The sequence below is a fragment of the Patella vulgata genome, chromosome 6 (genome assembly GCF_932274485.2).
Source record: "Patella vulgata chromosome 6, xgPatVulg1.2, whole genome shotgun sequence".
NCBI classification, from domain to species: Eukaryota; Metazoa; Mollusca; class Gastropoda; family Patellidae; genus Patella; species Patella vulgata.
Window position 1 is genome coordinate 74,856,277 of NC_065884.2, and position 23,009 is coordinate 74,879,285.

The 23,009-nt window shown below is 37.2% G+C and overlaps 1 protein-coding gene across 3 annotated transcripts; it reads right to left on the reverse strand.

The window, feature by feature from the left end:
• Positions 1-498: 498 nt before the first annotated feature.
• On the reverse strand, positions 499-22,358 carry LOC126824862 (ultra-long-chain fatty acid omega-hydroxylase). 3 transcript variants are annotated; one of them, XM_050554269.2, is made up of 12 exons: positions 21,923-22,358; positions 15,045-15,240; positions 13,036-13,163; positions 12,020-12,138; positions 11,255-11,317; positions 10,041-10,164; positions 9,608-9,746; positions 8,947-9,070; positions 8,535-8,730; positions 4,394-4,476; positions 3,521-3,586; positions 499-3,027 (listed from the first exon to the last, which is right to left on the reverse strand). In XM_050554269.2, exons 2-12 carry the CDS (start codon positions 15,199-15,201, stop codon positions 2,916-2,918), a joined length of 1,311 nt encoding a protein of 436 aa, XP_050410226.1. In that variant the 5' UTR covers positions 15,202-15,240; positions 21,923-22,358; the 3' UTR covers positions 499-2,915. The 3 variants fall into 3 exon arrangements, with proteins under 3 accessions (XP_050410226.1, XP_050410225.1, XP_050410227.1); XM_050554268.2 differs by having other exon boundaries at positions 21,927-22,356; XM_050554270.2 differs by lacking the exon at positions 21,923-22,358 and adding an exon at positions 15,906-16,180.
• Positions 22,359-23,009: the final 651 nt, after the last annotated feature.

The window sequence follows — 23,009 nt, forward strand, 5'->3', positions numbered from 1 at the left end:
TGAAATGCATCTAGCTGTTGAGGAAATGCATCTAGCAGTTGAAATAAAATGGAATGTGTCTTGAGCCCTGATTTTCTACACCAACTGGGCTAATGATGACGTCATTAATTGTGCTATGTGGGAAATCTTGCCGCAGCACTCCGGCCTACATATTTGTTGTACCAACTTGGCTAATGATGACGTCATACAGTGTGCTATGATGGAAATCTTGTTGCGGCTCCCCGACCTCCTCTTGTCTCCATTAACAACTAACCTCGGATTATTAGTCCAGTCAATTTATGAAAAAAAGGGGGTTAACCCCCCAAAAATTGCAAGAAAAGTGTTTTGGATGGTTTTTGACATCCTAAAAGTTTAGCAAAATTGGAGTACCGTAAAGTCCCAAATTTTGAGGGTAAAGTTCGGGATTTGAACCATTTTCCTTAAAAAGGTACAACTTCAGACAAACAAAAGGTCGTTAATTATTAAGAGAAACACATGAAACAGACGCCATACATTAGATTGTCGGGGTCAAACTTTTATTTGGCATGGTTTTGGTAGGTGGACAGTGCTCTTTTGGACTATTTTCGGGGATTTCATTACCCGAGAAACATGCTGCCCAGAATCCAAATTTATAAAGGGGCATAACTCTGCATTGTTTTATCATAAAATAGCAATTTTAGTCTCAAAATTAATGTTTTTGGGCCCATTATTTCCTTTGAAGATATGCCCGGTGGTATGGTTCCTTATACTATTTTCGCGAATCCGCTACCCCAAAACATGTTGACGAGAACCCAAATTTACTCTGCACTTCTTCATCACTTAAAGGCATATTTGGTAGGTTCATGTTCTGGAGTCCCTACCCCAAAAACCTAGGCCTGAAAGATGAGTGAAGTAAGACACGAATAAAGATGCGCAAGAAATTATTTACCAATTTGATCTTCATAGAATTAAGGGTCATGCCATCTGTATGACTTCTAAGACACATGAGGGTGTTTTTTCATTAACTGAGCAACTTTTGCTAAAATAAGCTGGGCTATACAATGTTATAGTTTGTATCACATTTACTGTTATACATTGATAGGATGTTAAGGTAAGGCCAGTAGCGGATCTAGAAGCGGTGAATAGGGTGGTTGCGGTTCCAAATCTAGGGTGTCATCCATAATCCCACCCCACAATGAGCATAGATCCCACCCCTCAAAGAGCATAGATCGTATTGCCTATCGTCGGTGAAGTTGCAAAAGGTCGTATCTCGTTTTTTTCCTAACTTTACAGGAGAGATGGTCTAGAGAGTTGATTACAGGAGAGATTAAAAACTTTGTAACTGTTTTTCTATAAAAGATACAAGATAAAATCTCATACAGTCCATTTAAAGATACAAGATTGATCATTGACGGTTCGATGTATCAACCAGGATACAAGATTGATCATACAGTCCATTTATAGATACAAGATTGATCATTGACGGTTCGTTGTATCAACCAGGATACAAGATTGATCATTGACGGTTCGATGTATCAACCAGGATACAAGATTCATCATTGACGGTTCGATGTATCAACCAGGAAAAACATCTCATACAGTCCATTTAAAGATACAAGATTGATCATTTACGGTTCGATGTATCAACCAGGAAAAAATCTCATACAGTCCATTTAAAGAAATCCACCGTCATATTTTTGTGTACCGAGTTACGACAATTTGACAAATAGTTGGAAATATGATGTGAAGTAATAACAAGGATGTATTTATTTATAGGTGATCGTTCTGAAAGTTTTATAAAACAACAATCTGGTAAATAATTCCTGCTCTCATCAACAGAGGTTTGATCAAATTCAGGTGATTTTAGCAATTATAGATGTAAATGAGATATTTGCAGAAATGAAAATTATTATCACAATATGTTGGTTATCACATTATTATGGTAATGAAAATTATTATGGTATATATAATATATGTTAGTATATTGATATAATATTAATACAAGACTAACTATAATATAACAATACAAGACTAAACTATAATATTACATTACAATATATAACATGGCAGACAAAGAGAGGGAGAGAGAAATGGGGTTTAACGTCCACTTGACCAAACTAGGTCATTTCGGGACTAACATATGGTTTAATTTTATTTACATAATTCGCTTGCGCGTAGGGGTCTTTAGCAGTGGGAGGAAACCGGCGGACCCGGAGAAAACCCACAAGGTTGGATGGCAGACAAAGGTTCAAAGGCCTTTCTAGCCATCCATTGCTTATATTTCTAAATGGTTTATGTTTTACCACTTCAAGAAAATGTTTCTGTTTGTAAATAATAATAAAATCGAGGTGAACATACCCCCACCCACTTGAATTATTACAAATAGCACAATCCAGCAATTGTTGCTAAACACAATTAACAATGTTGGTGCTGCACATCTAATATTTGAAAAATAAAAAATTATTAAAATCAACCAATTCAGTGCTCAATTATCTTTCTAATGATAACAATCATAGCATTTTATTACAACCGATAAACATTTATTATAACCGATAAATATTTATTATAACCGATAAACATTTATTATAACCGATAAATATTTATTACAAAGAGTTTAAATGCAAAATTCAGTCTATTCATTGTAGTCTTTATTTAACATGAGGTATATACCTGGCTACATGGGGTACCTGGCTGCCTAAGGTATATATATACCTGGCTACATGAGATATATACCTGGCTACATGGGGTATATACCTGGCTACATGAGGTATATTATATACTTGGCTATAAATAAAAAATAAAACCAAGTACGAACAATCCAAACCATTAGACAAAATTCGAAGTCCTAAAAAAACAAAAAAAAACAAAAAAAAAACCCACCCCGGTGTAGGCAAAATAGTGTAAGTTGGAGAATAAGAACTGGTTTATATGCTGGCTATAGCTTCTACTTCCTGTATTTATTCTTCAAGCATTCTGGGTATAAATCGTAAAAATAACCCATCTTTAGCTCGTGTTACTAATTCAGGTATCGTTTCAGGTATTCTCGTCTCATCGTATTCTACACGGAATCTAAAAACAAAACAAAAACATCATATTCTACACAAAATCTACAACAACACAAAACAAATGTAACAGATTTGTTTCAAAGTTCATGTGAAGCATAAGGACAATGAAAGGATGAGCTCTACTGATTTTCTCATTTCTCTGTCCATCTCTTGCAAAATGTAAGCGAATGTTGTCGGTAACAGTGTCTTATTAAAGCAACATTATTGTTATTTCTCTGTTCAATAAACTTGTAGAATAGAACAGCTTACTCTGTCCAACAAATGATCGTCAATGAACCACAACAAATCTTCAACATTTCATATATACACAATGTTTCATTGAAATCATCTACCCATGTGTGTACGATTTTCTCAGTGACGTTTACATCGACTCAACCTATTAATTTATATATTTGGTATAACCAATTAAGCTAGCTATGTTTTTGATCTGTATGCCCAACTTTGGGTCATGTGACCAGCAAATTCATTTTATAAATTGTGAAATAATCTGTACTCACCTGTGTATGACTCGACTAATCACAGTCTTAATCTCATTCATGGCAAAATTCTGACCAATACAATTTCTGTAGCAAATAAAACAAGTTATTAATAACAGATATCAAATGTCTACCTGCACGAACTGGCCTAATATAGACAGTCATACACCATATAGTGTGTTATGGGGGAAATATTGAACAATCCTTCAAATTCTAGCAGACTAAAGGTTTTTTTATAACCTATAGATGAAATTTGTTTTCCATTCCATCTGGATGACATTTTCGATCATCAGGTCTGCCGCTTGTAACTGACAAAAAGTCTGGTTGCCTATCCAATCTCCAGGTTCCTTCCACTGCTAAAGTCTGGTTGCCTATCCAATCTCCAGGTTCCTTCCACTGCTAAAGTCTGGTTGCCTATCCAATCTCCAGGTTCCTTCCACTGCTAAAGTCTGGTTGCTTATCCAATCTCCAGGTTCCTTCCACTGCTAAAGTCTGGTTGCTTATCCAATCTCCAGGTTCCTTCCACTGCTAAAGACCCTACATGCAAGCGAATTATTGGTTATTTCTCTGATTACTAACATGTAACATGCAATGAGGGGTGGGAGAGTTTTATTTCCCTGATTACATGTAGAATGCAAGGAGTGGTGGGAGAGGTTTTTACAGAAAACAGGTTATACATCCACGTTATAATGTAACAATCGCGATATGTATCCTTTCACGTTATAACCATGCTCAATATGTATCCTTTCCGATTAATGCACACCGAAAATAAAGTAGCCGATGAAATCTGACTGTTCTGGGTCAATCCTTGATCTGTAAATACATGTGTTATGCTACTGGCTCACAAATTTAACAGTAAGTCCTCCCAATCTTTATTGGGTTTTTTACACTTACCTTGGTCCAGCAGAAAATGGAACAAATGCATATGGATCTCGACTATCAATGGCCTCTGTGGTAAATCTTTCTGGTTTAAATTCCTAATCAATATAATATAAACATGTGATATATAAACATGTGATATATAAACAGGAATCTTTCTCAGTCAACTCTGGGAGCAGGATAACAAGTCAATGTACATTGGTATTTAGCAAACTAAGGGAAAGGGGATACTCCAAACGCTATCTACGACGTATAAAAAACAACACTCTCGCTGAGCTTGCCGCCAAAGAAACAAATAATATACAATCAGCAGTTAAAACCAAAATTTGTGGCCATCCAAGATGTCAAACATGCAAAATCTTAAACATATCCGACCATTTCCATAACAAAACATCTGGCACAAAATTCCCAATATTAGACCAACTTTCATGCAGTAGTTCAAACATAATTTATCTAATTTCATGCAGAAAATGTGACAAGCAATGCGTAGGGGAGACTCAAAATGCACTTAGGGAAAGAATTAACGGTCACCGATCAGACATAGTCACCAAAAAAGACAAACCTGTTTCAATTCATTTCAACCAACCGAATCATGACATTTCTGATCTCATTGTCACGCCAATAGAAAAGACCAAGAGCGACTTTGAAACTTCAGAAGAAATTAAAACGTTTAGGCTAACTAGAGAAAAATTCTGGATTGACAAATTGAAAACAACAGCCCCCCTAGGTTTGAATATTCATACGGCTAGAGCAATAGCTCCTTTTGTAGTTCCATTTAGCGCAACAGCAGCAAGTGCATCCAAAATCATCAGAAAACACTATACTGATCTCCAAGAAAATCACCCGAAAATATTCACACAGAAACTTATAATTGCATATTCTAAAAATAAAAATCTGAACGACATTCTAGTGCACAGTAAATTAGATTAAATAAGACCAGTCTCCACCCTGACCCAAAACAAACCATATATCAAATCCTATCCCTAACCGTTAGTAAATAAAATCAATTAGATATAAGAATCCCTAGCCCTAACCCGGTGATGTGGAACAAACACAATTTTTTAGAAAATCCAATCCGTAGTAAGGAACACACTAATGTGGCTCTCTCCCGAGAGCCTCAAATTTATTTTCTTTTTTCTTCAGAAACAATAATACCAGAATACCAGAAGCACCACCCAAGGAAGACCATCAGCGCCACCAACACCAATAAACAGTGAAATCGCCTTTGTATATAAATCTAATGTATTGTATGTATTTTTAATAGAACTAGGAAATATCACGAACTAATTTTTCATCATCCTAGGTCAGTGCTTATGTGGAGACTTAACCTCTCCCCCAAATTCTTAAACCTAACCCTAAGAACCACTGATGTTATTTGTGTAATTTTGAATCCCTGGATTGAAAAGTCAGAATCCTGTAGGCCTATAGACTATATAAATAAACCTAATGTCATATATACAGTAAATCTTGGGTAAAATCTTTATAATCAGATTTATATTCAGGCTTTTCTCTCTTAAAAATACAGTTGGCCATTCTTGCTATAACAGTTCAAAAATTATTTTGATACAATTTTCCTAGTTTGGCTCATTTCCTCTTTTTTTTAAAGTAGCTAAGTATCTAACTCAATATCATCTAAAGTCTTCGACATTGAAAACACGAATTATTTGTCAATTTAAATCAGCATTGATGTTGTGATCTTACCGGGAAAAGATGGGCTTCTGATATCCAATATTTAAGACAAAATAAACATTTCACCATCGATACAGGAATCAAGTATAATATTGCGTTTCAGCTCCATTTGTAACAAGGGACTCGAAGAACGAGGCTAGACATATTCCACAAGTCATGTCAAACGGTGACGCCATATTATTATCTGGAGAGCATGCGCAATAAATACTATAGTTATAGACTGGAATAGTCAGATGCTAGAGGTTGCCATTCGATTGAGAGATATGGCGTATTTCGCCGAACATAACAGATTTGAAATCAGAGTAAAAATGGATACGATTGAATGTAAATCAGTTTATACATTCATATTACATTATTATATGCATTGTGACCCATTTGTGCCAATTTCTAGGTCCCAAATATTAGCGAGTTAGCTCCTTTCAGTTACAAGTAACTGAAGAGAAAAACATCTGGAATTTTCAAGTTGTTCTTCGGATTGCACGGAAAACCAAGGTCTTCCAACAGGTGTTATGAAGACATGTATACACCATGAAGTGAGAAGGAAAGGCAATGTGGCCTACTCGTAATGTGCAATCCATAGTGTAAATGGCACCTAGGTTTTTCAATCCATATAAATGCCATAGTGTAAATGGCACCTGGGTTTTTCATCCCATATAAACGCCATAGTGTAAATGGCACCTGGGTTTTTCAATCCATATAAATGCCATAGTGTAAATGGCACCTGGGTTTTTCATTCCATGCAAATGCCATAGTGTAAATGGCACCTAGGTTTTTCATTCCATACAAATGCCATAGTTTACATAAGACATTGTTTCTTCATCCTATCCACACAACCATATATTAGGGCTATGGTGAATATCCTTACCTGGGGATCAGACCATATATTCTTACCTGGGGATCAGACCATATATACTATTCAAAAAAAGTAGGGGATATTTGATTTTTAAGTGTTATTAAAGTCACCTAATGAAACTGACGAAGAAACAAATGACAAAATGAAATGAAGTTCACATTCATCGATTTATTCCAAATGATCGTTAGACTAAGTAAGGCACAGACTGACCATTATAAGGGTAAAATGATACCCGGGGTCAAACAGCAAAGTTACCACAGCATCACAACCAAGTCAGTAACGGGTAAATCCTCCTCTGTTTGCCAAACAAGCATTGATCCGACGTGGCATACTCCTAATGAGACGTCTAAGGTCATTTTGGTCCAGATTGTCCCATTCCTGTTGCAACGCAGCAGCAAGTTCTTGGACATTGGCAGGACGTTGTTGACGTTGACGTAACCTCTGTCCAAGCATGTCCCAGACATGCTTGATGGGGGAGAGGTCGGGACTCAGTGCTGGCCAAGGTAATGTGGTGATGTTCTGTTGTTGGAGGTAACCTGTAACGATCCTGGCCCTGTGACATCTTGCGTTGTCATCCTGGAAGATGAAACGGCGGCCATGACGTCGTGGGAACGGCACAACATGGACTGCCAAGATGTTGTCCCGGTAGTACTGGCCTGTAACACGCCCTGCAACAACATGTAAAGCCTTTCTTCCAGCAACAGTGATGCCTCCCCACACCATAACAGAACCACCCCCAAATCGATCATGTCTGATGACGTTAACGTCTTGGAAGCGCTCGTTTCGACGACGCCACACCCTCCTACGTCTGTCCAAAAAATCAACAGTGAACCTTGACTCATCTGAAAACATCACATTGCTCCAGCGTCGATTATCCCAGTGTTGACGATCCCTACACCAACGACGTCTTGCCTGAATGTGATGATCTCTCAAACAAGGGATCACGCGAGGACGTCGGGCGCGAAGGTGACCCCTATGCAGTCGATTCCGAATCGTCTGGCCACTCACTCTCACACCAGTGTCTGTTTGAAGACGAGCGCTGATCTGATTTGCTGTGATGACACGATTTCTCAAGGCCAAGGTACGGATAAATCGATCCTGGGCTTGAGTTGTCGCCCTTGGTCGACCTGAGCGTGGTCTGTCCTGTACAGATTGTGTATCACGGTATCTGGACCATAGCCTGCTTATGACAGACTGAGAAACATTCATCGTCCGCGCCACAACCGCCTGTGTTGTGCCGATCTGTAGCATGCCAAGGGCACGTAACCCTTCATTTTGGGTAAGCCGACGCATATCAAAATTTGTTTTCTGGTCACTAAAACAATTAAACTGATCTTTCCACCCTGGAATTCAATGCCACAATGACTGTAACATTCAAAGTCAGAGTCGTGCAAATCTTGGGTTGGACCCCCATGATGATCCCAAGCATCACCTGCATTCCATGCGGTAGCTATTGGTGCGTTTGGGCGTCACATGTAACTGGAAATGTTTCTTCTGTTAGGTTCTATAGTGACTTTTTTCGTAGTCATTTGCATATTTTAGTATTATGCCCCCAAAATCAAATATCCCCTACTTTTTTTGAATAGTATATTAGGGCCATGGTGAATATCTTACCTGGGGATCTGTCCATATATTAGGATTATGATGAATATGAACCATGTGTATATCGATGATCGTGTCTTTTGGTATCCTGACATTGTCGATTACGATTGGATCCTTGACCTGTCGACTGATGGTCGGTACAGGTGAAAAATATCTCAACGTTTCTTTAATAAACAGTGGTAAAAACGTGAACTCTGCCAGATCTTTCCTGTAGAATATACATTAATACATATCATAGATAGATTAACAACATACAATACCAATAATACTGAATATTTTAAAACAGGTGGATAGAATGTTAGAACAGACAGGTAAAATATTTAAACGGACAGGTAGAATGTTGAAACAGACAGGTAGAATGTTAAAAAGAATATTGTAAATTTCATTAAAAGATTACTAAAGGGAGGTAATTTAAGTAACTTACCATTGAAGATCAGCAGAAACATCTAAAACTCTAGAAACATCAGCATAAACTTTCTCCTGTATTTTTGGGTACCGGGCCAATGCATAAAAACACCAACTAATAGCTGATGCTGTCGTATCATGACCTAGAAATATGACAAGTGTTGTAACATCGGAATCATAATACAGAGTACATCCTTCTCTGACTGGGCTAATCCAAACGGGCATACACCATACATTGTCCATGCCAATGTATACACTGCACCTCGGTTTTTCGTCACATCTGAATGACTAGACAGCTGTCCTTGTTAGGCGATCCTTTCCTGCAACACTGACAAGGGTAAACCACGTCGGAAAATCGGAATGAAGTTTCTCGGCCAATGCAGGGATGGAACACCTGACCTCCAGGCTAGCGAGCCAGCACCTTACCCACTAAGCTACCAGTAGAAACCCTCACCAACCCTTGTTGGTTTCAACCTCATGTGTTTTCTCTGGGTTTCCAATTATTGCCCCAAAATGACCAGGTATATTTCTCTCTCTGTCTTCCAGACACTTATAGAATGGAGATTTTGTAGAAAAAGATATCATAGAGTTACAAATAGCTGTCTTCTGTTCTGCTTTAACCCTATAACGACCTCTACTTTAAACTCTCTAACCTTCAGTTGTAAAACTCTGTAACTAACCTTCAAATAAGAAAGTATCAACTTCATCTCTTATTTCTATATCAGACAAACCTTCACCATTTTCATCTTTAGCTGTCAATAAGATATCCAGGAAATCTAGATTACGTCTCTCCTTTAATTCTTCTTCTGATACTTTTTGCTGAAATTAGGAATAAAAATATTGTAAATTCTAACAGATTTTCAAGAGGTGAATACAGAAAAATAGGTCTGTATGCAATCACATGATATGTGTCAAATTAATGTGTATTAATTAATTATTAAGCTTAATAATACAGCCAGATAAAGACCCCCTGATTACAGCAAGAAGTTAAACACTTCCTGAATACAGCCAGAAGACCTCCTGAATACAGCCAGAAGACCTCCTTGATAAAGCGAGGAGGACAAATAAAACCAAAATCAAGCTATCTTATTATAATATAAATAAAATACAAACCAGTTGAAGTTTTCTCTTGTTGATAATTTCTTGTGAAAACTGATGAACATAATCACACATTTTATAGAACTCTTTACCTTCTTTAGTTAGTTTATAGATTGGTGTAATCAAATTCACTAAACTCCTGAAAAATAAAAATAATCTTTGTTGATCAGTAAACTTTAACAAATTCTAATGTCAGTTACTTGGACCATTAAAAATTGATAATAACAAATGATAAAGAATTAAACTGTTGGAATGAAATGAAATGGGGTTTAACATCCTACTCCTACTAGGCTAATGAAGATGGGCATACGTCATACAGTGTACTGGACAGTGGAGCTATGTCCTACTCTTATATTGAGTTTCAACTACCAAAGGATCTTTAACGTACAAAGTGTATACAAGACCTTTACATTGTCTATTGTGAAGTTCTCTGTCCTTCACCACCAGGTCGTAAAATCCTGATAAACTTTCTATGGATCAAACATGAGATGTCACAGCAGCTCCCAGAATTCATTGAAAGATATGTGGTCTTGATAATCAATACTATCAGTAGCTATTATTGTCAAGAACACAGGACTTTCAACAAATAGAATGAAGAATATTGGTTACCAATAGTATTTATAGTACTGAATAGGGGGAAATTTAAACAATTGTTAACTCTGAAGAAGGATTCTGTTGTATCTAAATAAATACATGGTAAACTATATTTTTATGGTCAAGCGTTCAAACAAGTCATCTAAAAGAGTTTATTTGTTTTGTCTCTTCTCTCCGTCGAATTCAAACTGTTAAAGGACAATATAAGTGTTGAACTGTTAAAGGACAAAATAAGTGTTGAACTGTTAAAGGACAATATAAGTGTTGAACTGTTAAAGGACAAAATAAGTGTTGAACTGTTAAAGGACAATATAAGTGTTGACATGTTAAAGGACAATAAGGACAATATAAGTGTTGAACTGTTAAAGGAAAATATATATCTATAGAGAGAGAGAAATGGGGTTTAACGTCCACTCGACACAAACCAGGTCTTTAGCAGTGGTAGGAAACCAGAGGACCCAGAGAAAACCTACGAGGTTGGACAGGCGACCCTTCTCTTTGTCACGTACAACCGGGGATTCGAAATCACGCCAGCTGCCTTATTATACAGCGCGCACATGCTAAAAATTCGGCCATCCCACCCCACAAAAGGACAATATAAGTGTTCAACACCAGTGTGAAAAGTATATACTTACACACTCCTTCTTAAAATCAGACAACCCATTCTCTGAACACAAACAACATAGGGATGATGTACTCTGTCAAATATATAAACACAAATAAAATACAAACTAAAATAAATATGTTTTGTGCATAAAATAGCAGACATCAAATTAGCTGATAGATCTTTATAGAGTGTAGAAGATACATCCACATAAGCTGTTAGATCTTTATAAAGTGTAGAAAAAACATCCACACAGCAGCTAGTAAAACAATAATCATAGACACCAACTTATCCAGAAGGGAAAACTTGATGATGACCTTATAAGATAAGGATCCACTTTAAACAATAGGATGTCTACTGTGTTCAACATTTGTTAAAAACTGTAGCTACTATTGTAGGGAAATTAGTTCGTCCTCTGATGACCTCAATTCTTCACACCACATTTTAATCAATTCCATTGAAAACTGTAACAACCAATGTTCAGCAATGGAAGGAGGGGGGGGGGGGGAGAACTCTCGAATGGACGACCATGCTGATTATCCATAGGATTCGTCCTGTTATGACCCAAATGTTTCCTAGCAAGGTTTCGTTAAAGAAAAAATAACTCTGGAATGGAAAATTGCAGAAGACTGAATATCGATAGGATTTCTTGTTTCCTGACCACAAAACTTTTCACTGTAGCCTCTATCGCATTCACAGACTAACTGTAGCCTCTATTGCATTCACAAGGTAATTGTGAAATGTGGGTCTATAAAAATTTAAAAAATTGATAAAGATAAAATATATTTGATCGTACCCGAGCTGTTGTATATTTCCTTGATACGAGAATGCACACTGTAACATGCTATCTAATGTGGCCAAACTAACCGGTTCAAACACTTCAATAAATTCACCATTTGTTTTCTCTAACTTTTTCTACCAAAAGAAAGTAATATAATTTGTAGTTTCAGAAATTGATTGGTTGTGCAAATTAAGACATAAATTGTCAACAGTGGGGTGCAAGGCAATGGCTCGCAAAGGTTCTGTGTGCAAGACAATGGCTCGCAAAGGTCCTGTGTGCAAGACAATGGCTCGCAAAGGTCCTGTGTGCAAGGCAATGGCTCGCAAAGGTCCTGTGTGCAAGACAATGGCTCGCAAAGGTCCTGTGTGCAAGGCAATGACTCACAAAAGTCCTGTGTACACATTGGCATGCTCTGGTATGAAACTGTATGTATAGTGTAGTATGCCTTTCTTTAACCCAGTTAATGCTGAAAACTGGGTCAAACTTCCTACTTTTCTACACCAACTGGGCTAATTAATATCAGCATACGTCATGCAGTGTGCTACGGCCTAATCTTACATCACATTCCAACTGTCAACTAGACAGCTGTTGCCAGCTTCTTCGTCCTACACAGGGGGGGGTTGGATGGCCGAATGGTTAGCACGTGCGTGTTGTATCATACGACCTGTCATTAAGTCAACTGGCGTGGTTTCGAATCCCCGGTTGTATGTGACAAGGAGTAGGGTTGCCTGTCCAACCTCGTGGGTTTTCTCCGGGTCCTCCGGTTTCCTCCTACTGCTAAAAGACCCCTACGCGCAAGCAAATTAATGAAATAAAATTAACCATATGTTAGTCCCAAAATGACCTATTTGTGTCGAGTGGACATTAAACCCCATTTCTCTCTCTCTCCCCGTCCTGCACAACTGACAAGGGAGAATCACCCCAGAAAAACCTGAGAAAATTTCTCAGCCAAAACTGGGAGTGAAGCCAAGACCGCCAAGCTACTGAGGCCTACCATTAATATATCTGTAATAAGAGTAGACTAGGCCTACCATTAATATATCTGTTACACTGTTATAAACACCAACATAAGGCTGTAATATTTCAAAATGAAAAGCAGCTGTTAAAAGTTTTCGATTTCTCTCCCATTTTTTACCATCACTTGTCAATAACCCATCACCTGTTAAAATAATAATAATAATATTTAAATTGTTTCAATCAAATCTTTGAGGATCCTTCTATATGTTAGCGGATCTAAGAATAGATCGTTCACAGTGGTGAGGTATTCTTCAGTGTTCATGATCACTGTTACTTTTCTATTATCAGCTGTTTTGTCATCTTTATGATCATTGAGGACTTTCCTTTCTTGATGGGAAACATTACTCATCTTGTGTTTAGTGTTTCACCTTGTTAGTATCTTGATTATTTGATGCCTTAGATGATCAACTTTACCACCTGGAGCAAGTGGGCATAGTCCTTTCTCAATGTTGACAATATAGGTGTTATGGTTGGGGGACTTTGTGGATTGTGCAAGGTTTAATTACCTAAATAGAATGGTAATTTGATCATTGGTTAACATTTCTCAGACCTCTGTCCCTTGTGACCCCCCTCCCCCTCCACCTTCCCTAAACATATACATCTTTTTCTGGGGTAAACAGATGATCATGACAACACCCGCAAGTATAATATGCAATTAATTCTACCCACAAATTCCACCCTATAGTGAGACCAACCTGTCCTATCCGACACTAATACCAACTTGTCCTATCCTAGTGAGACCAACTTGTCCTATCCTAGAGTCAGACCAACCTGTCCTATCCTAGTGAGACCAACCTGTCCTATCCTTTTCCGAGACCAACCCGTCCTATCCTAGTGAGACCAACCTGTCCTATCCTAGTGAGACCAACCTGTCCTATCCTAGTGAGACCAGCCTGTCATATCCTATAGCGAGAGCAACCTGTCCTATCCTATAGTGAGACCAACCCGTCCTATCCTAGTGAGACCAACCTGTCCTATCCTAGTGAGACCAACCTGTCCTATCCTATAGCGAGACCAGCTTGTCCTATCCTATAGCGAGACCAACCTGTCATATCTTATTGCACACAAATTCTCCACTGCACACAAATTTGCTATTGCACACAAATTCCCTACTGTATTCATATTCCCTACAGCACATTAGCTATTTTTAACAAATTCCATAGTTTACACAAATTCCATGTTTTATATAATTTCCAATATTTACACAAATTTCTTTATTTATTTACACAAATTTCTTTATTTATTTACACAAATTTCTTTATTTATTTACACAAATTTCTTTATTTATTTACACAAATTTCTTAGTGCTACAACAAATCAATGACAGTAAACAGCATGATCAATATAACTCATGAGTAGTGATTGGGCACAATAACATAATACAATATGGAAAACACAATAACACAACACAATATACTGAAAACACAATAACATAATACAATTTGGAAAACACACTATGGAAAATGCAATAACAAAATACAATATGGAAAACACAATAAAATATGGAAACAATCACTGGTCTGTACATATATAGCATGTCGTTATAACAAAAATCACTGGTCTGTATATATATAGCATGTCGTTATAACAAAAATCACTGGTCTGTACATATATAGCATGTCGTTATAACAAAAATCACTGGTCTGTACATATATAGCATGTCGTTATAACAAAAATCACTGGTCTATATATATATAGCATGTCGTTATAACAAAAATGAAATGTAATGGGGTTTAATGTCTTACTCCGACTGGCCTAATGAAGATGGGATTCGCCATATAGTGTGCTATGAGGGAAATTTATAATATTTATAACAAAATCTAACTGCCAAGGGTTCTTTTACATGCATGCCAATATGTCCATGGGACCTTGGTTTTCGTTCCATCCAAGCGACTATGCAGGGTCACTTGCCAGTCCTTCGTTCCTGCACCATTGACCAGGGGGAACCACGGCAGAAAATCCTGTGTGTCCATCATTTATCTGTTCCTGTACAAAGAGAGACAAAATAAATGTTTATACCTACCTAGCCAGGGCACCATTAAAGTGTATCCTAAAAGTCCCTTGGATTTAGGGGCTGTAGATTTCAAGATGACTTTGACTGTTTCTGGATGAACTGTGGCTAAAACAGGTCTATATGGACCGAACCAGTATAATATGACCTTATGACCTGCTTTAACCATTGACTCGTGTATAACAAACACATCCTTGAAGTTTTTAATCTGCAAATAAAGATAGTTACGCAAAGCATGGAAATACGCTCAACAACAGCTTACTCAATAGATAAATTGGAGTGAGAGAGACATGGGGTTTAACGTCCACTCGACACAGACCAGGTCATTTCCGAACTAACATACAGTTCAATTTCAAAAATTTGCTTGCGCGTAGGCTGTAGGGGGTCTTTAGTAGTGGGAGGAAACGGGAGAACCCGGAGAAAACCCACGAGGTTGGACAGGCGACCCAGCTCCTTGTCACGTACAACCGGGGAATCGAAACCACGCCAGTTGACTCAATGACAGACCTTATGATACAGCGCACACAGGCTAACAATTGGATGTTGATGCCTGCTCTTTGTCGTGTTCACAAGCATGAACAAGCGGTTGCCATGCAAGGTATGCCCACAGTTGCAAGAGATGGACAGAGAACAAGCTCAAAAACAGAAGCCATTTTTTGTACAATCAGGGGCCATAAATCCAGGAAATTACGATCTGATACGAGTGAATATCTACAGGGACCTAGAACTTCGGGATATAAATATATTTCAAGTTTCATCAAAATTAGATAAAAATTGTGACATCTAGTTTGCCACAACCTTGGTATTACATACTTTTACACTGCCATGAAACAGGCATTTATTAATGATTGCTAAGCTAATACCCATTTTTACCTATAATTCATGGTATATGTGGTTTTCATTTTGTTTCTTAAATGTCGGTGTTCAAAATCTTGCCTCGTCAGGGGGGTAAATCTTGCCTCGCCAGTGGGGTAAATTTGAACGATAATGATTAATCAATCAGTGTTGGCGTTTCTAGGGGTTTACCCACAGTTCCGTGCAGAGCACATCAAGAACTTGTTGTAACAGACAGTTTCATTGACTAATTCCTCACATCAACTAGAATGCCTGTTATATAACAACTCTTCCAGATCGTAGTGTTGTGAAGACAAGTAAAACGTGTTTTAATCAGATTATCAATATATAACAGTAAATTTATTCGTTATAGATATAATGAGAGAAACATAACAAATATTGTGAATAAATATGTTTGGGGAGACAGTGTACATCTTACTTTACAAAGGTTCTATTATTAGTATCTTTGTACTTCAATTTTTATTTTTATTAAAAACCATAAAATACCTGTTTTAAATTTAACAAATATGTTTAATCTACATATATAAATTAAATGTTTATGTTGCATGATGTATACTTAAAGATTTTTAGTATAAAGTTGATAGGCTATACATTTGGGTCTGTATTCCAAGGTTTTCTTAAAGGTAAGTAAAAAGGCTTAATTTTTCACTTAACCAAGTGTCTTACCTTAAATCGGTATTCAAAGGCTCTACTTTACATATGCTTGGCTATTTGAAAAACTTAGCCAACATAAGGGGGAGAGAGAGAAATGGGGTTTAACGTCCACTCGACACAAACTAGGTCATTTCGGGACTAACATATGGTTTAATTTTTTTTCAATAATGCACTTGCGCGTAGGGGACTTTAGCTGTGGGAGGAAACCGGAGGACCCGGAGAAAACCCAGAAGGTTGGACAGGCGACCCTACTCCTTGTCACGTACAACTGGGGAATCGAAACCATGCCAGTTGACTCAATGACAGACTTTATGATATAGCGAGCGCACGCTAACCATTCAGCCATCCAACCCCCATTTGTCATTACTAGGAAAATGTTTGTCGAAATATCATATTGTAACGCATGAATATAGTATGACTATAATTTTTGATAAATTATGATGGTACGCATCCGTTACCTGAACGGCTGTTTCTTATAGATGTTTTTTCAAAAAGAATAGATTTCAATAGCAGTTATCGAATAGTGATAGTATAATGATGGATATTGTAAACTTTATCATACGGAATAGAAAATAACATATTAGCAATACACAGGGCTATTGGCTTTACAGTTAAACTGAACAAATCATTCGGTGATGTTTATCAATCTATCATTTGGGAAATTCATAGAAATTGTGTCAGTTCCTAAACTTTAGAATCCCAAAGACCTAGCAATGGCGGTACATTGGGTGTACGAAAGATGCATGTGGCGCTTTTTTCTACCTGAATAAATACTAACGATTAAAACGCAATAGGTAACACAAGAAATTAATTGTAAATTATTGGTGACACGCTTCGGTCAGCAGTCATCTTCATAAGAACATGTAGCAATCAAAACTTAAAATATGTATAGCCGAATGAATTGGAATAAAAAAAACATGCCTTGCTTCTCGCGGCCGTATTAATATTTTCTGAAATCCACAATGCAATGTCATCGCAATGTCAAATTTAAAAATAAATTTAACGCATCATACTTTATTATATGACAGTCATGGCAAACATGATTGATTAAGCGAAATGAAATGGGGTTTAACGTCCTACTGTTCTGCTCCAAACATTTCAATGTGGGCATATAAAAATTATGAACTGTAGAGCGTCAACAATCAAATTGTGGACGGAGGAGTCCGTCTGGCCGGACAGGCAGACAGGGGCGACAGCATAATACATCAACATGAAAATGTGGGCATTGACCTAATTAAAACCTTACACCAAGTCTGAATGATCTAGCTCAATTAGAAGGAGAGTTATTGTATTCCAAAGTCTTGGCCAATCAAATTGCTTATCGCTCCGCTTACCTTGAGCAGAAAATGCATATTATCAAACTTAGTCAAGGTATAGATGTAATGAAACTATACATCAACATGAAAATGTGGGCATTGACCTAATTAAAACCTTACACCAAGTCTGAACGATCTAGCTCAATTAGAAGGAGAGTTATTGTGTTCCAAAGTCTTGGCCAATCAAATTGCTTATCGCTCTGCTTACCCTGAGCAGAAAATGCGTATTATCAAACTTAGTCAAGGTATTGATGTAATGAAACTATACACCAAATTTCATCATTCTCACTTCATTAGAAGTAAAGTTATCGTGTCCCAAAGCTAGGGTGACCCACCATAAATAAATATCTCCAAATATCTCGACAATTACGCCACAATATTTATATATATGCCAAGCCTCAAATCAGTTTCACACAATTATAGTCACTAAATAAACGATCATGTTGTACTTAATAAGCTATGACCATTAATCATCTATAAATAATAGACTGAAAACTGGTTCCAAGTGTCGTCCATAACATCCAGACACTTTTGAGTAAAAGGTAGGTTACGTGCCCTTGTTTTGAAATTAGCCTCGCTTAACCAATCTATCGACCATTCTACGTCTGATTGACAGGTCGGGATAATCAAGACTACTTTTTTACGAAACATAACAGAAAGCTAGAACAAGAAATTGAATTTAGAAATTAGCACTTTAGACAACTCAACAATTGTTTTAAGAAACTTGTAAAAGTAAAATGAAACTACTGCTAGTATCATGTCCCTGTCTAACCCGAGTGTTTCAGAGATATTATTTGTACTAAACCAAAAGATGCCACTCTTAACGGTACAGTTAATGATAAGGCAATTTAAAAAATAAAATAAACGTAATTTCTAAAGCTGCTGTAATAAACCAAGAAGCTAAATTTTACTGCTATTCAAAATCGTCAACAATAGATTTTTTACGGCTGTAATAGTTGATATATTTGTAGAGAATTGCACGTGCCATGGCTATTTATCGACTCAAAGAGAGTGCGGGGTAGTCAGAAATCAGTTCGAGACACGCAACTGAAGCGTGCACATTTAGCCGTGTCGAGACCAACTTTCTGTAGAGTGCACGGGTCACCCTACCAAAGCATCAACCAATCAAATTGTGCTCATCTTTGAACTCCATCAAGGCATTGTCTTAACAAATAGGCCTACCTACACCAAGTCTGAACATTGTAGCTCAATTAGATAGAGAGTTATTGTGTCCCAAAATGTGTGAGGGATGGACAGACAGACGGACGGACAGACGAACCCATTTTAATAGTCCCTTGCATTCCTGGAAAGGCGGGGGGACAAAAATTTGATCATTATCAGGTGATGACAAAAATGCTTCCCTTTATTTTTATGTAAACAAATGGCATCCTTCTTCATGTACATGTATGTCCTTGAAGTGGAGTTGGGTGGCTGAATGGTAAATGCATCAGGGCTGCCGACAACCAGTATCGCAGCGCAATTTGCGATACATATTTTGTCCGTTGCTAATCAAAAATTAAAATCTAACGTTTTTGATTCGCAGTAACTGCGAATCATTAACATGCCTGTCATTTTGGATATTGACACAAAGATTAATCCACATTTCTCAACGCTTTCAACGTATATAAAATCTCAAATAAATTTTATAAACAAAACGGAATTCTCCGTGTGACATTTTCTTCTCGAACTACCCAGACTCAATTCATTATACTATATAACAATGCTATATAATACAGGGACATAACTCTATGAATCGGGACTATTAAACCGGAAATAGGGAATCAAGTAGTACCACTCACGTTGCGAGACATGTCAATTTCGAGTAATTATATCAGTATTCAATTTGAAAAAAATTAAATTCAATGTATCCCCCACGTATTGTAAATAAAATATAAAAAATAAATATGTGTAAACGTATTGTAAAATGAGAAATCAAAGTAAGAATTCCCATAAACTATTATTGTTTATATCGCGTGCGTCTAGTTAATCGAGATTATTCGTAAAATACCGCGTGCTTACGATTGAACAAAAATAATAGAGAGAGAGAGAGAAATGGTGTTTAACGTCCACTCGACACAAACTAGGTCATCTCGGGACTAACATATGGTTTAATTTTATTTCAATAATTCGCTTGCGCGTAGGGGTCTTTAGCAGTGGGAGGAAACCGGAGGACCCGGAGAAAACCCACGAGGTTGGACAGGCGACCCTACTCCTTGTCACGTACAACCGGGGATTCAAAACCACGCCAGTCGACTCAATGACAGACTTTATGATACAGCGCGCGCTCGCTAACCATTCAGCCATCCAACCCCCCACAAAAATAATAACACACGATAAAAAGCAGACGAAATTGTTTTCTAACGAAGAAATAAGAAGTCACTGCCCAGACATAAGGCCTAACCAAAAGTCTACACTCATTCGGAAATGTTCACAGCTACCTGTAGAAGTGCTAAAATTCTAAAAAAATCTTAAGAATGAAATCTAATCATTTGTTATCAATTAAAATTAAAATAATCTTGTTATTTAGGTGTTTTATGTTGAAACTGAAAAACTGCTAATCAATTTTTAAATTTGCTAATCAAATTTGGCAAAATTGGACTTTTTGATTAGCAGTGCTGCTAATCATCTGTGAGAAATTACCGACAGCCCTGAAATGCATCATAAGGTCTGTCATTGAGTCGCATGGTTTCAATTCCCCGCTAGTACGTGACGAAGGCCTGTCCAACCGAGTGGGTTTTCTCCGGATCTTCCGGTTTCCTTCCACTGGTAAAGACCTCTACGCACAAGCAAATTATTGAAACAAAATTGAACCATGTGTTAGTAGTGATCATGTGTTAGTTGTGTCGAGTCTCTCTTCCTTGATAGCTTTTCATACTCATTGCTTCCCGGCAACGGGTTGACTGGACGTTTCTTCATTTACACATGTGAGGTTTTGTTTACATGTACGTAAGTATCTCATTGATTTCACACTTGATATTTGATTTATATAAACATGCCTTGACCAACAAAACATGGGAAACATTGCTGAAAATAAACTAGGTCATTTCGGGACTAACAGATGGTTCAATTTTATTTCAATAATTCGCTTGCACGTAGGGGTCTTTAGCAGTGGGATGAAACCAGAGGACCTGGAGAAAACCTACGAGTTGGCCAGGCGACCCTACTCCGTGTCACGTACAACCGGGGAATCAAAACTACGCTAGTTGACTCAATGACAGACCTGATGATACAGCGTGCACGTGCTAACCATTCAGCCATTGACCCCCCCCGCCCGTTCGTAAATCTCTAGTTAGTAGTGGAAATCCTTTTGTTAAAGTAGCTAAGTCGATCATACAAAGTAGCTATGTCAATCATACCACTGAACTGTACCCAACAATAACTCCCTTGAAACTTTTAACAATAGAAAACCGCCATGCCTACAATTTATGTAACTTTATTTCCAAAATTTTATCTGTTCAATCTTTTGTCTTTCTATGAAACTCCCTATACCAACATTAATAACAAACTAATCACTCTGCGTCCAAAGCTTAATATTGTAAAAAACAGCATCCGTTTTAAAGGCTCAAACCTATGGAATTCATTACCGTCTTACTTAAAACTGACCACTAACTTAAATTCTTTCAAGAAACAAATTTTTAAATATTTTACTGTCAAATAATAATACTGGTACCCTCTACATGTATGTCCATATATAAAAATAATGTATTTTCCTTGTTCTGCATATTTATGCCTTTTGCTATTGTTAGTTATATGTGGATTTTGGGGGTTTTTTGGGGTTTTTTTTTTGGGGGGGGGGGGGGGTATGTGTTATTATATCTGTCTCGTTTGGTGCTGTCATCTTTTGTATTATAATTTTATTCTGATTATTTTATACTCCTATTCATCCCTCTCTTTTATATTCTCGAACTATCAGCGGTGGACTGTATTTCTGTAGAGTACATGGGTCACCCTACCAACAACATTGATAGTGTGTTTTTAACCGTTGTTTATTTCCATTTAATATGAATGATAGACAACTATAAAACTACTAACGTTTAAAATCAATAACCAAATAAACTATATTACCAACCAAGTGTAAAGTTCCTAAAAACCAGTGGAACGGTAAATGAACAAAATTGTTGTTTAGTTTCAACCATTGCATGTAGCCGGTTACTAAGGTAGAACATCTATAAATTAAGTATGCTAATACGAGCGTCAGTCCACAGTATAGATACATATCTAGAGACGCCATGATTCAATCTTCACAACACTTCAACTTCTCTATGATGGTTAATTTATAATCTTGGTCTCTTTATTTTCTTTAGTTTCGTTCTTATTTTAGGCATTGCAAATAGGTCAAGAGTCATTTCATTTACAGTTGTTTCCCTTGGATGGGGAACTGAAAAATAAACTGTGACGCGAAGGGACATAGTTGGGTGGGGTTGTACTGACTATATTTGTCTCGTAATATTATTCAATTCCTAATCATTATTCTTATAGTTTACAAATATAAAATGGTCATAAACAAATAATAAAAGCCATATATGTACAGATCACGCTATATATATATAGCGTGATCTGAATATGGCTTTTATTATTTGTTTATGACCACGGTTCCGTAGTTGTGTTAACATTGGGTCGAGATTATCCAGACATGCGGTATAGACGAGGTGAGTCGACCCTAAGTCCAAATCAAATAGTCAGTCGAATAAGCCGGTCGATGGCTGATTAAAATTTTGGAATCGTTTGTAATCAGTATAAGTTAAATAAAAAACGCACTAATTCCAATATCTTTTATCATTGTTTTTGTTTATTTTTTACGTCCCCTCATGTTCAAATTTGATTGTTCAAATTAAAACTTTAAGGTGTTATTGCCACCGCGGCTTTATAAAGTCATGCTTTACTTTTTCCCTCATCCCCATATGCCCCCATCTTTTAAGTGCACGCCAATGTGTACACGGGACCTCGGTTTTTCGTCCCATCCGAACGACTAGACATCTGTCCTTGTCCACCTCCAAAAGAATATAGAGTCCCTATATATGATATGTTGGGTTAGGGGGGCATATGGGGATGAGGTATTTGACATTATCATGTGGCCTCGTCCAGTCGATAAAATCAGTCAGTTAGTTCAGTCGATAACATCAGTCAGTTAGTTCATGCTCGTCCCATCCGA

Coding starts and splice junctions, on each gene's coding strand:
- LOC126824862 (XM_050554268.2), bottom strand. CDS start 22,088: ATGGCGTCTCTAGATATGTATCTATACTGTGGACTGACGCTCGTATTA. Junction 12,139..13,035: donor GTGTAACAGATATATTAATG/GTAGGCCTAGTC, acceptor TTCTTTTGGTAG/AAAAAGTTAGAGAAAACAAA. Junction 8,731..8,946: donor GTTTCTGCTGATCTTCAATG/GTAAGTTACTTA, acceptor TATATTCTACAG/GAAAGATCTGGCAGAGTTCA.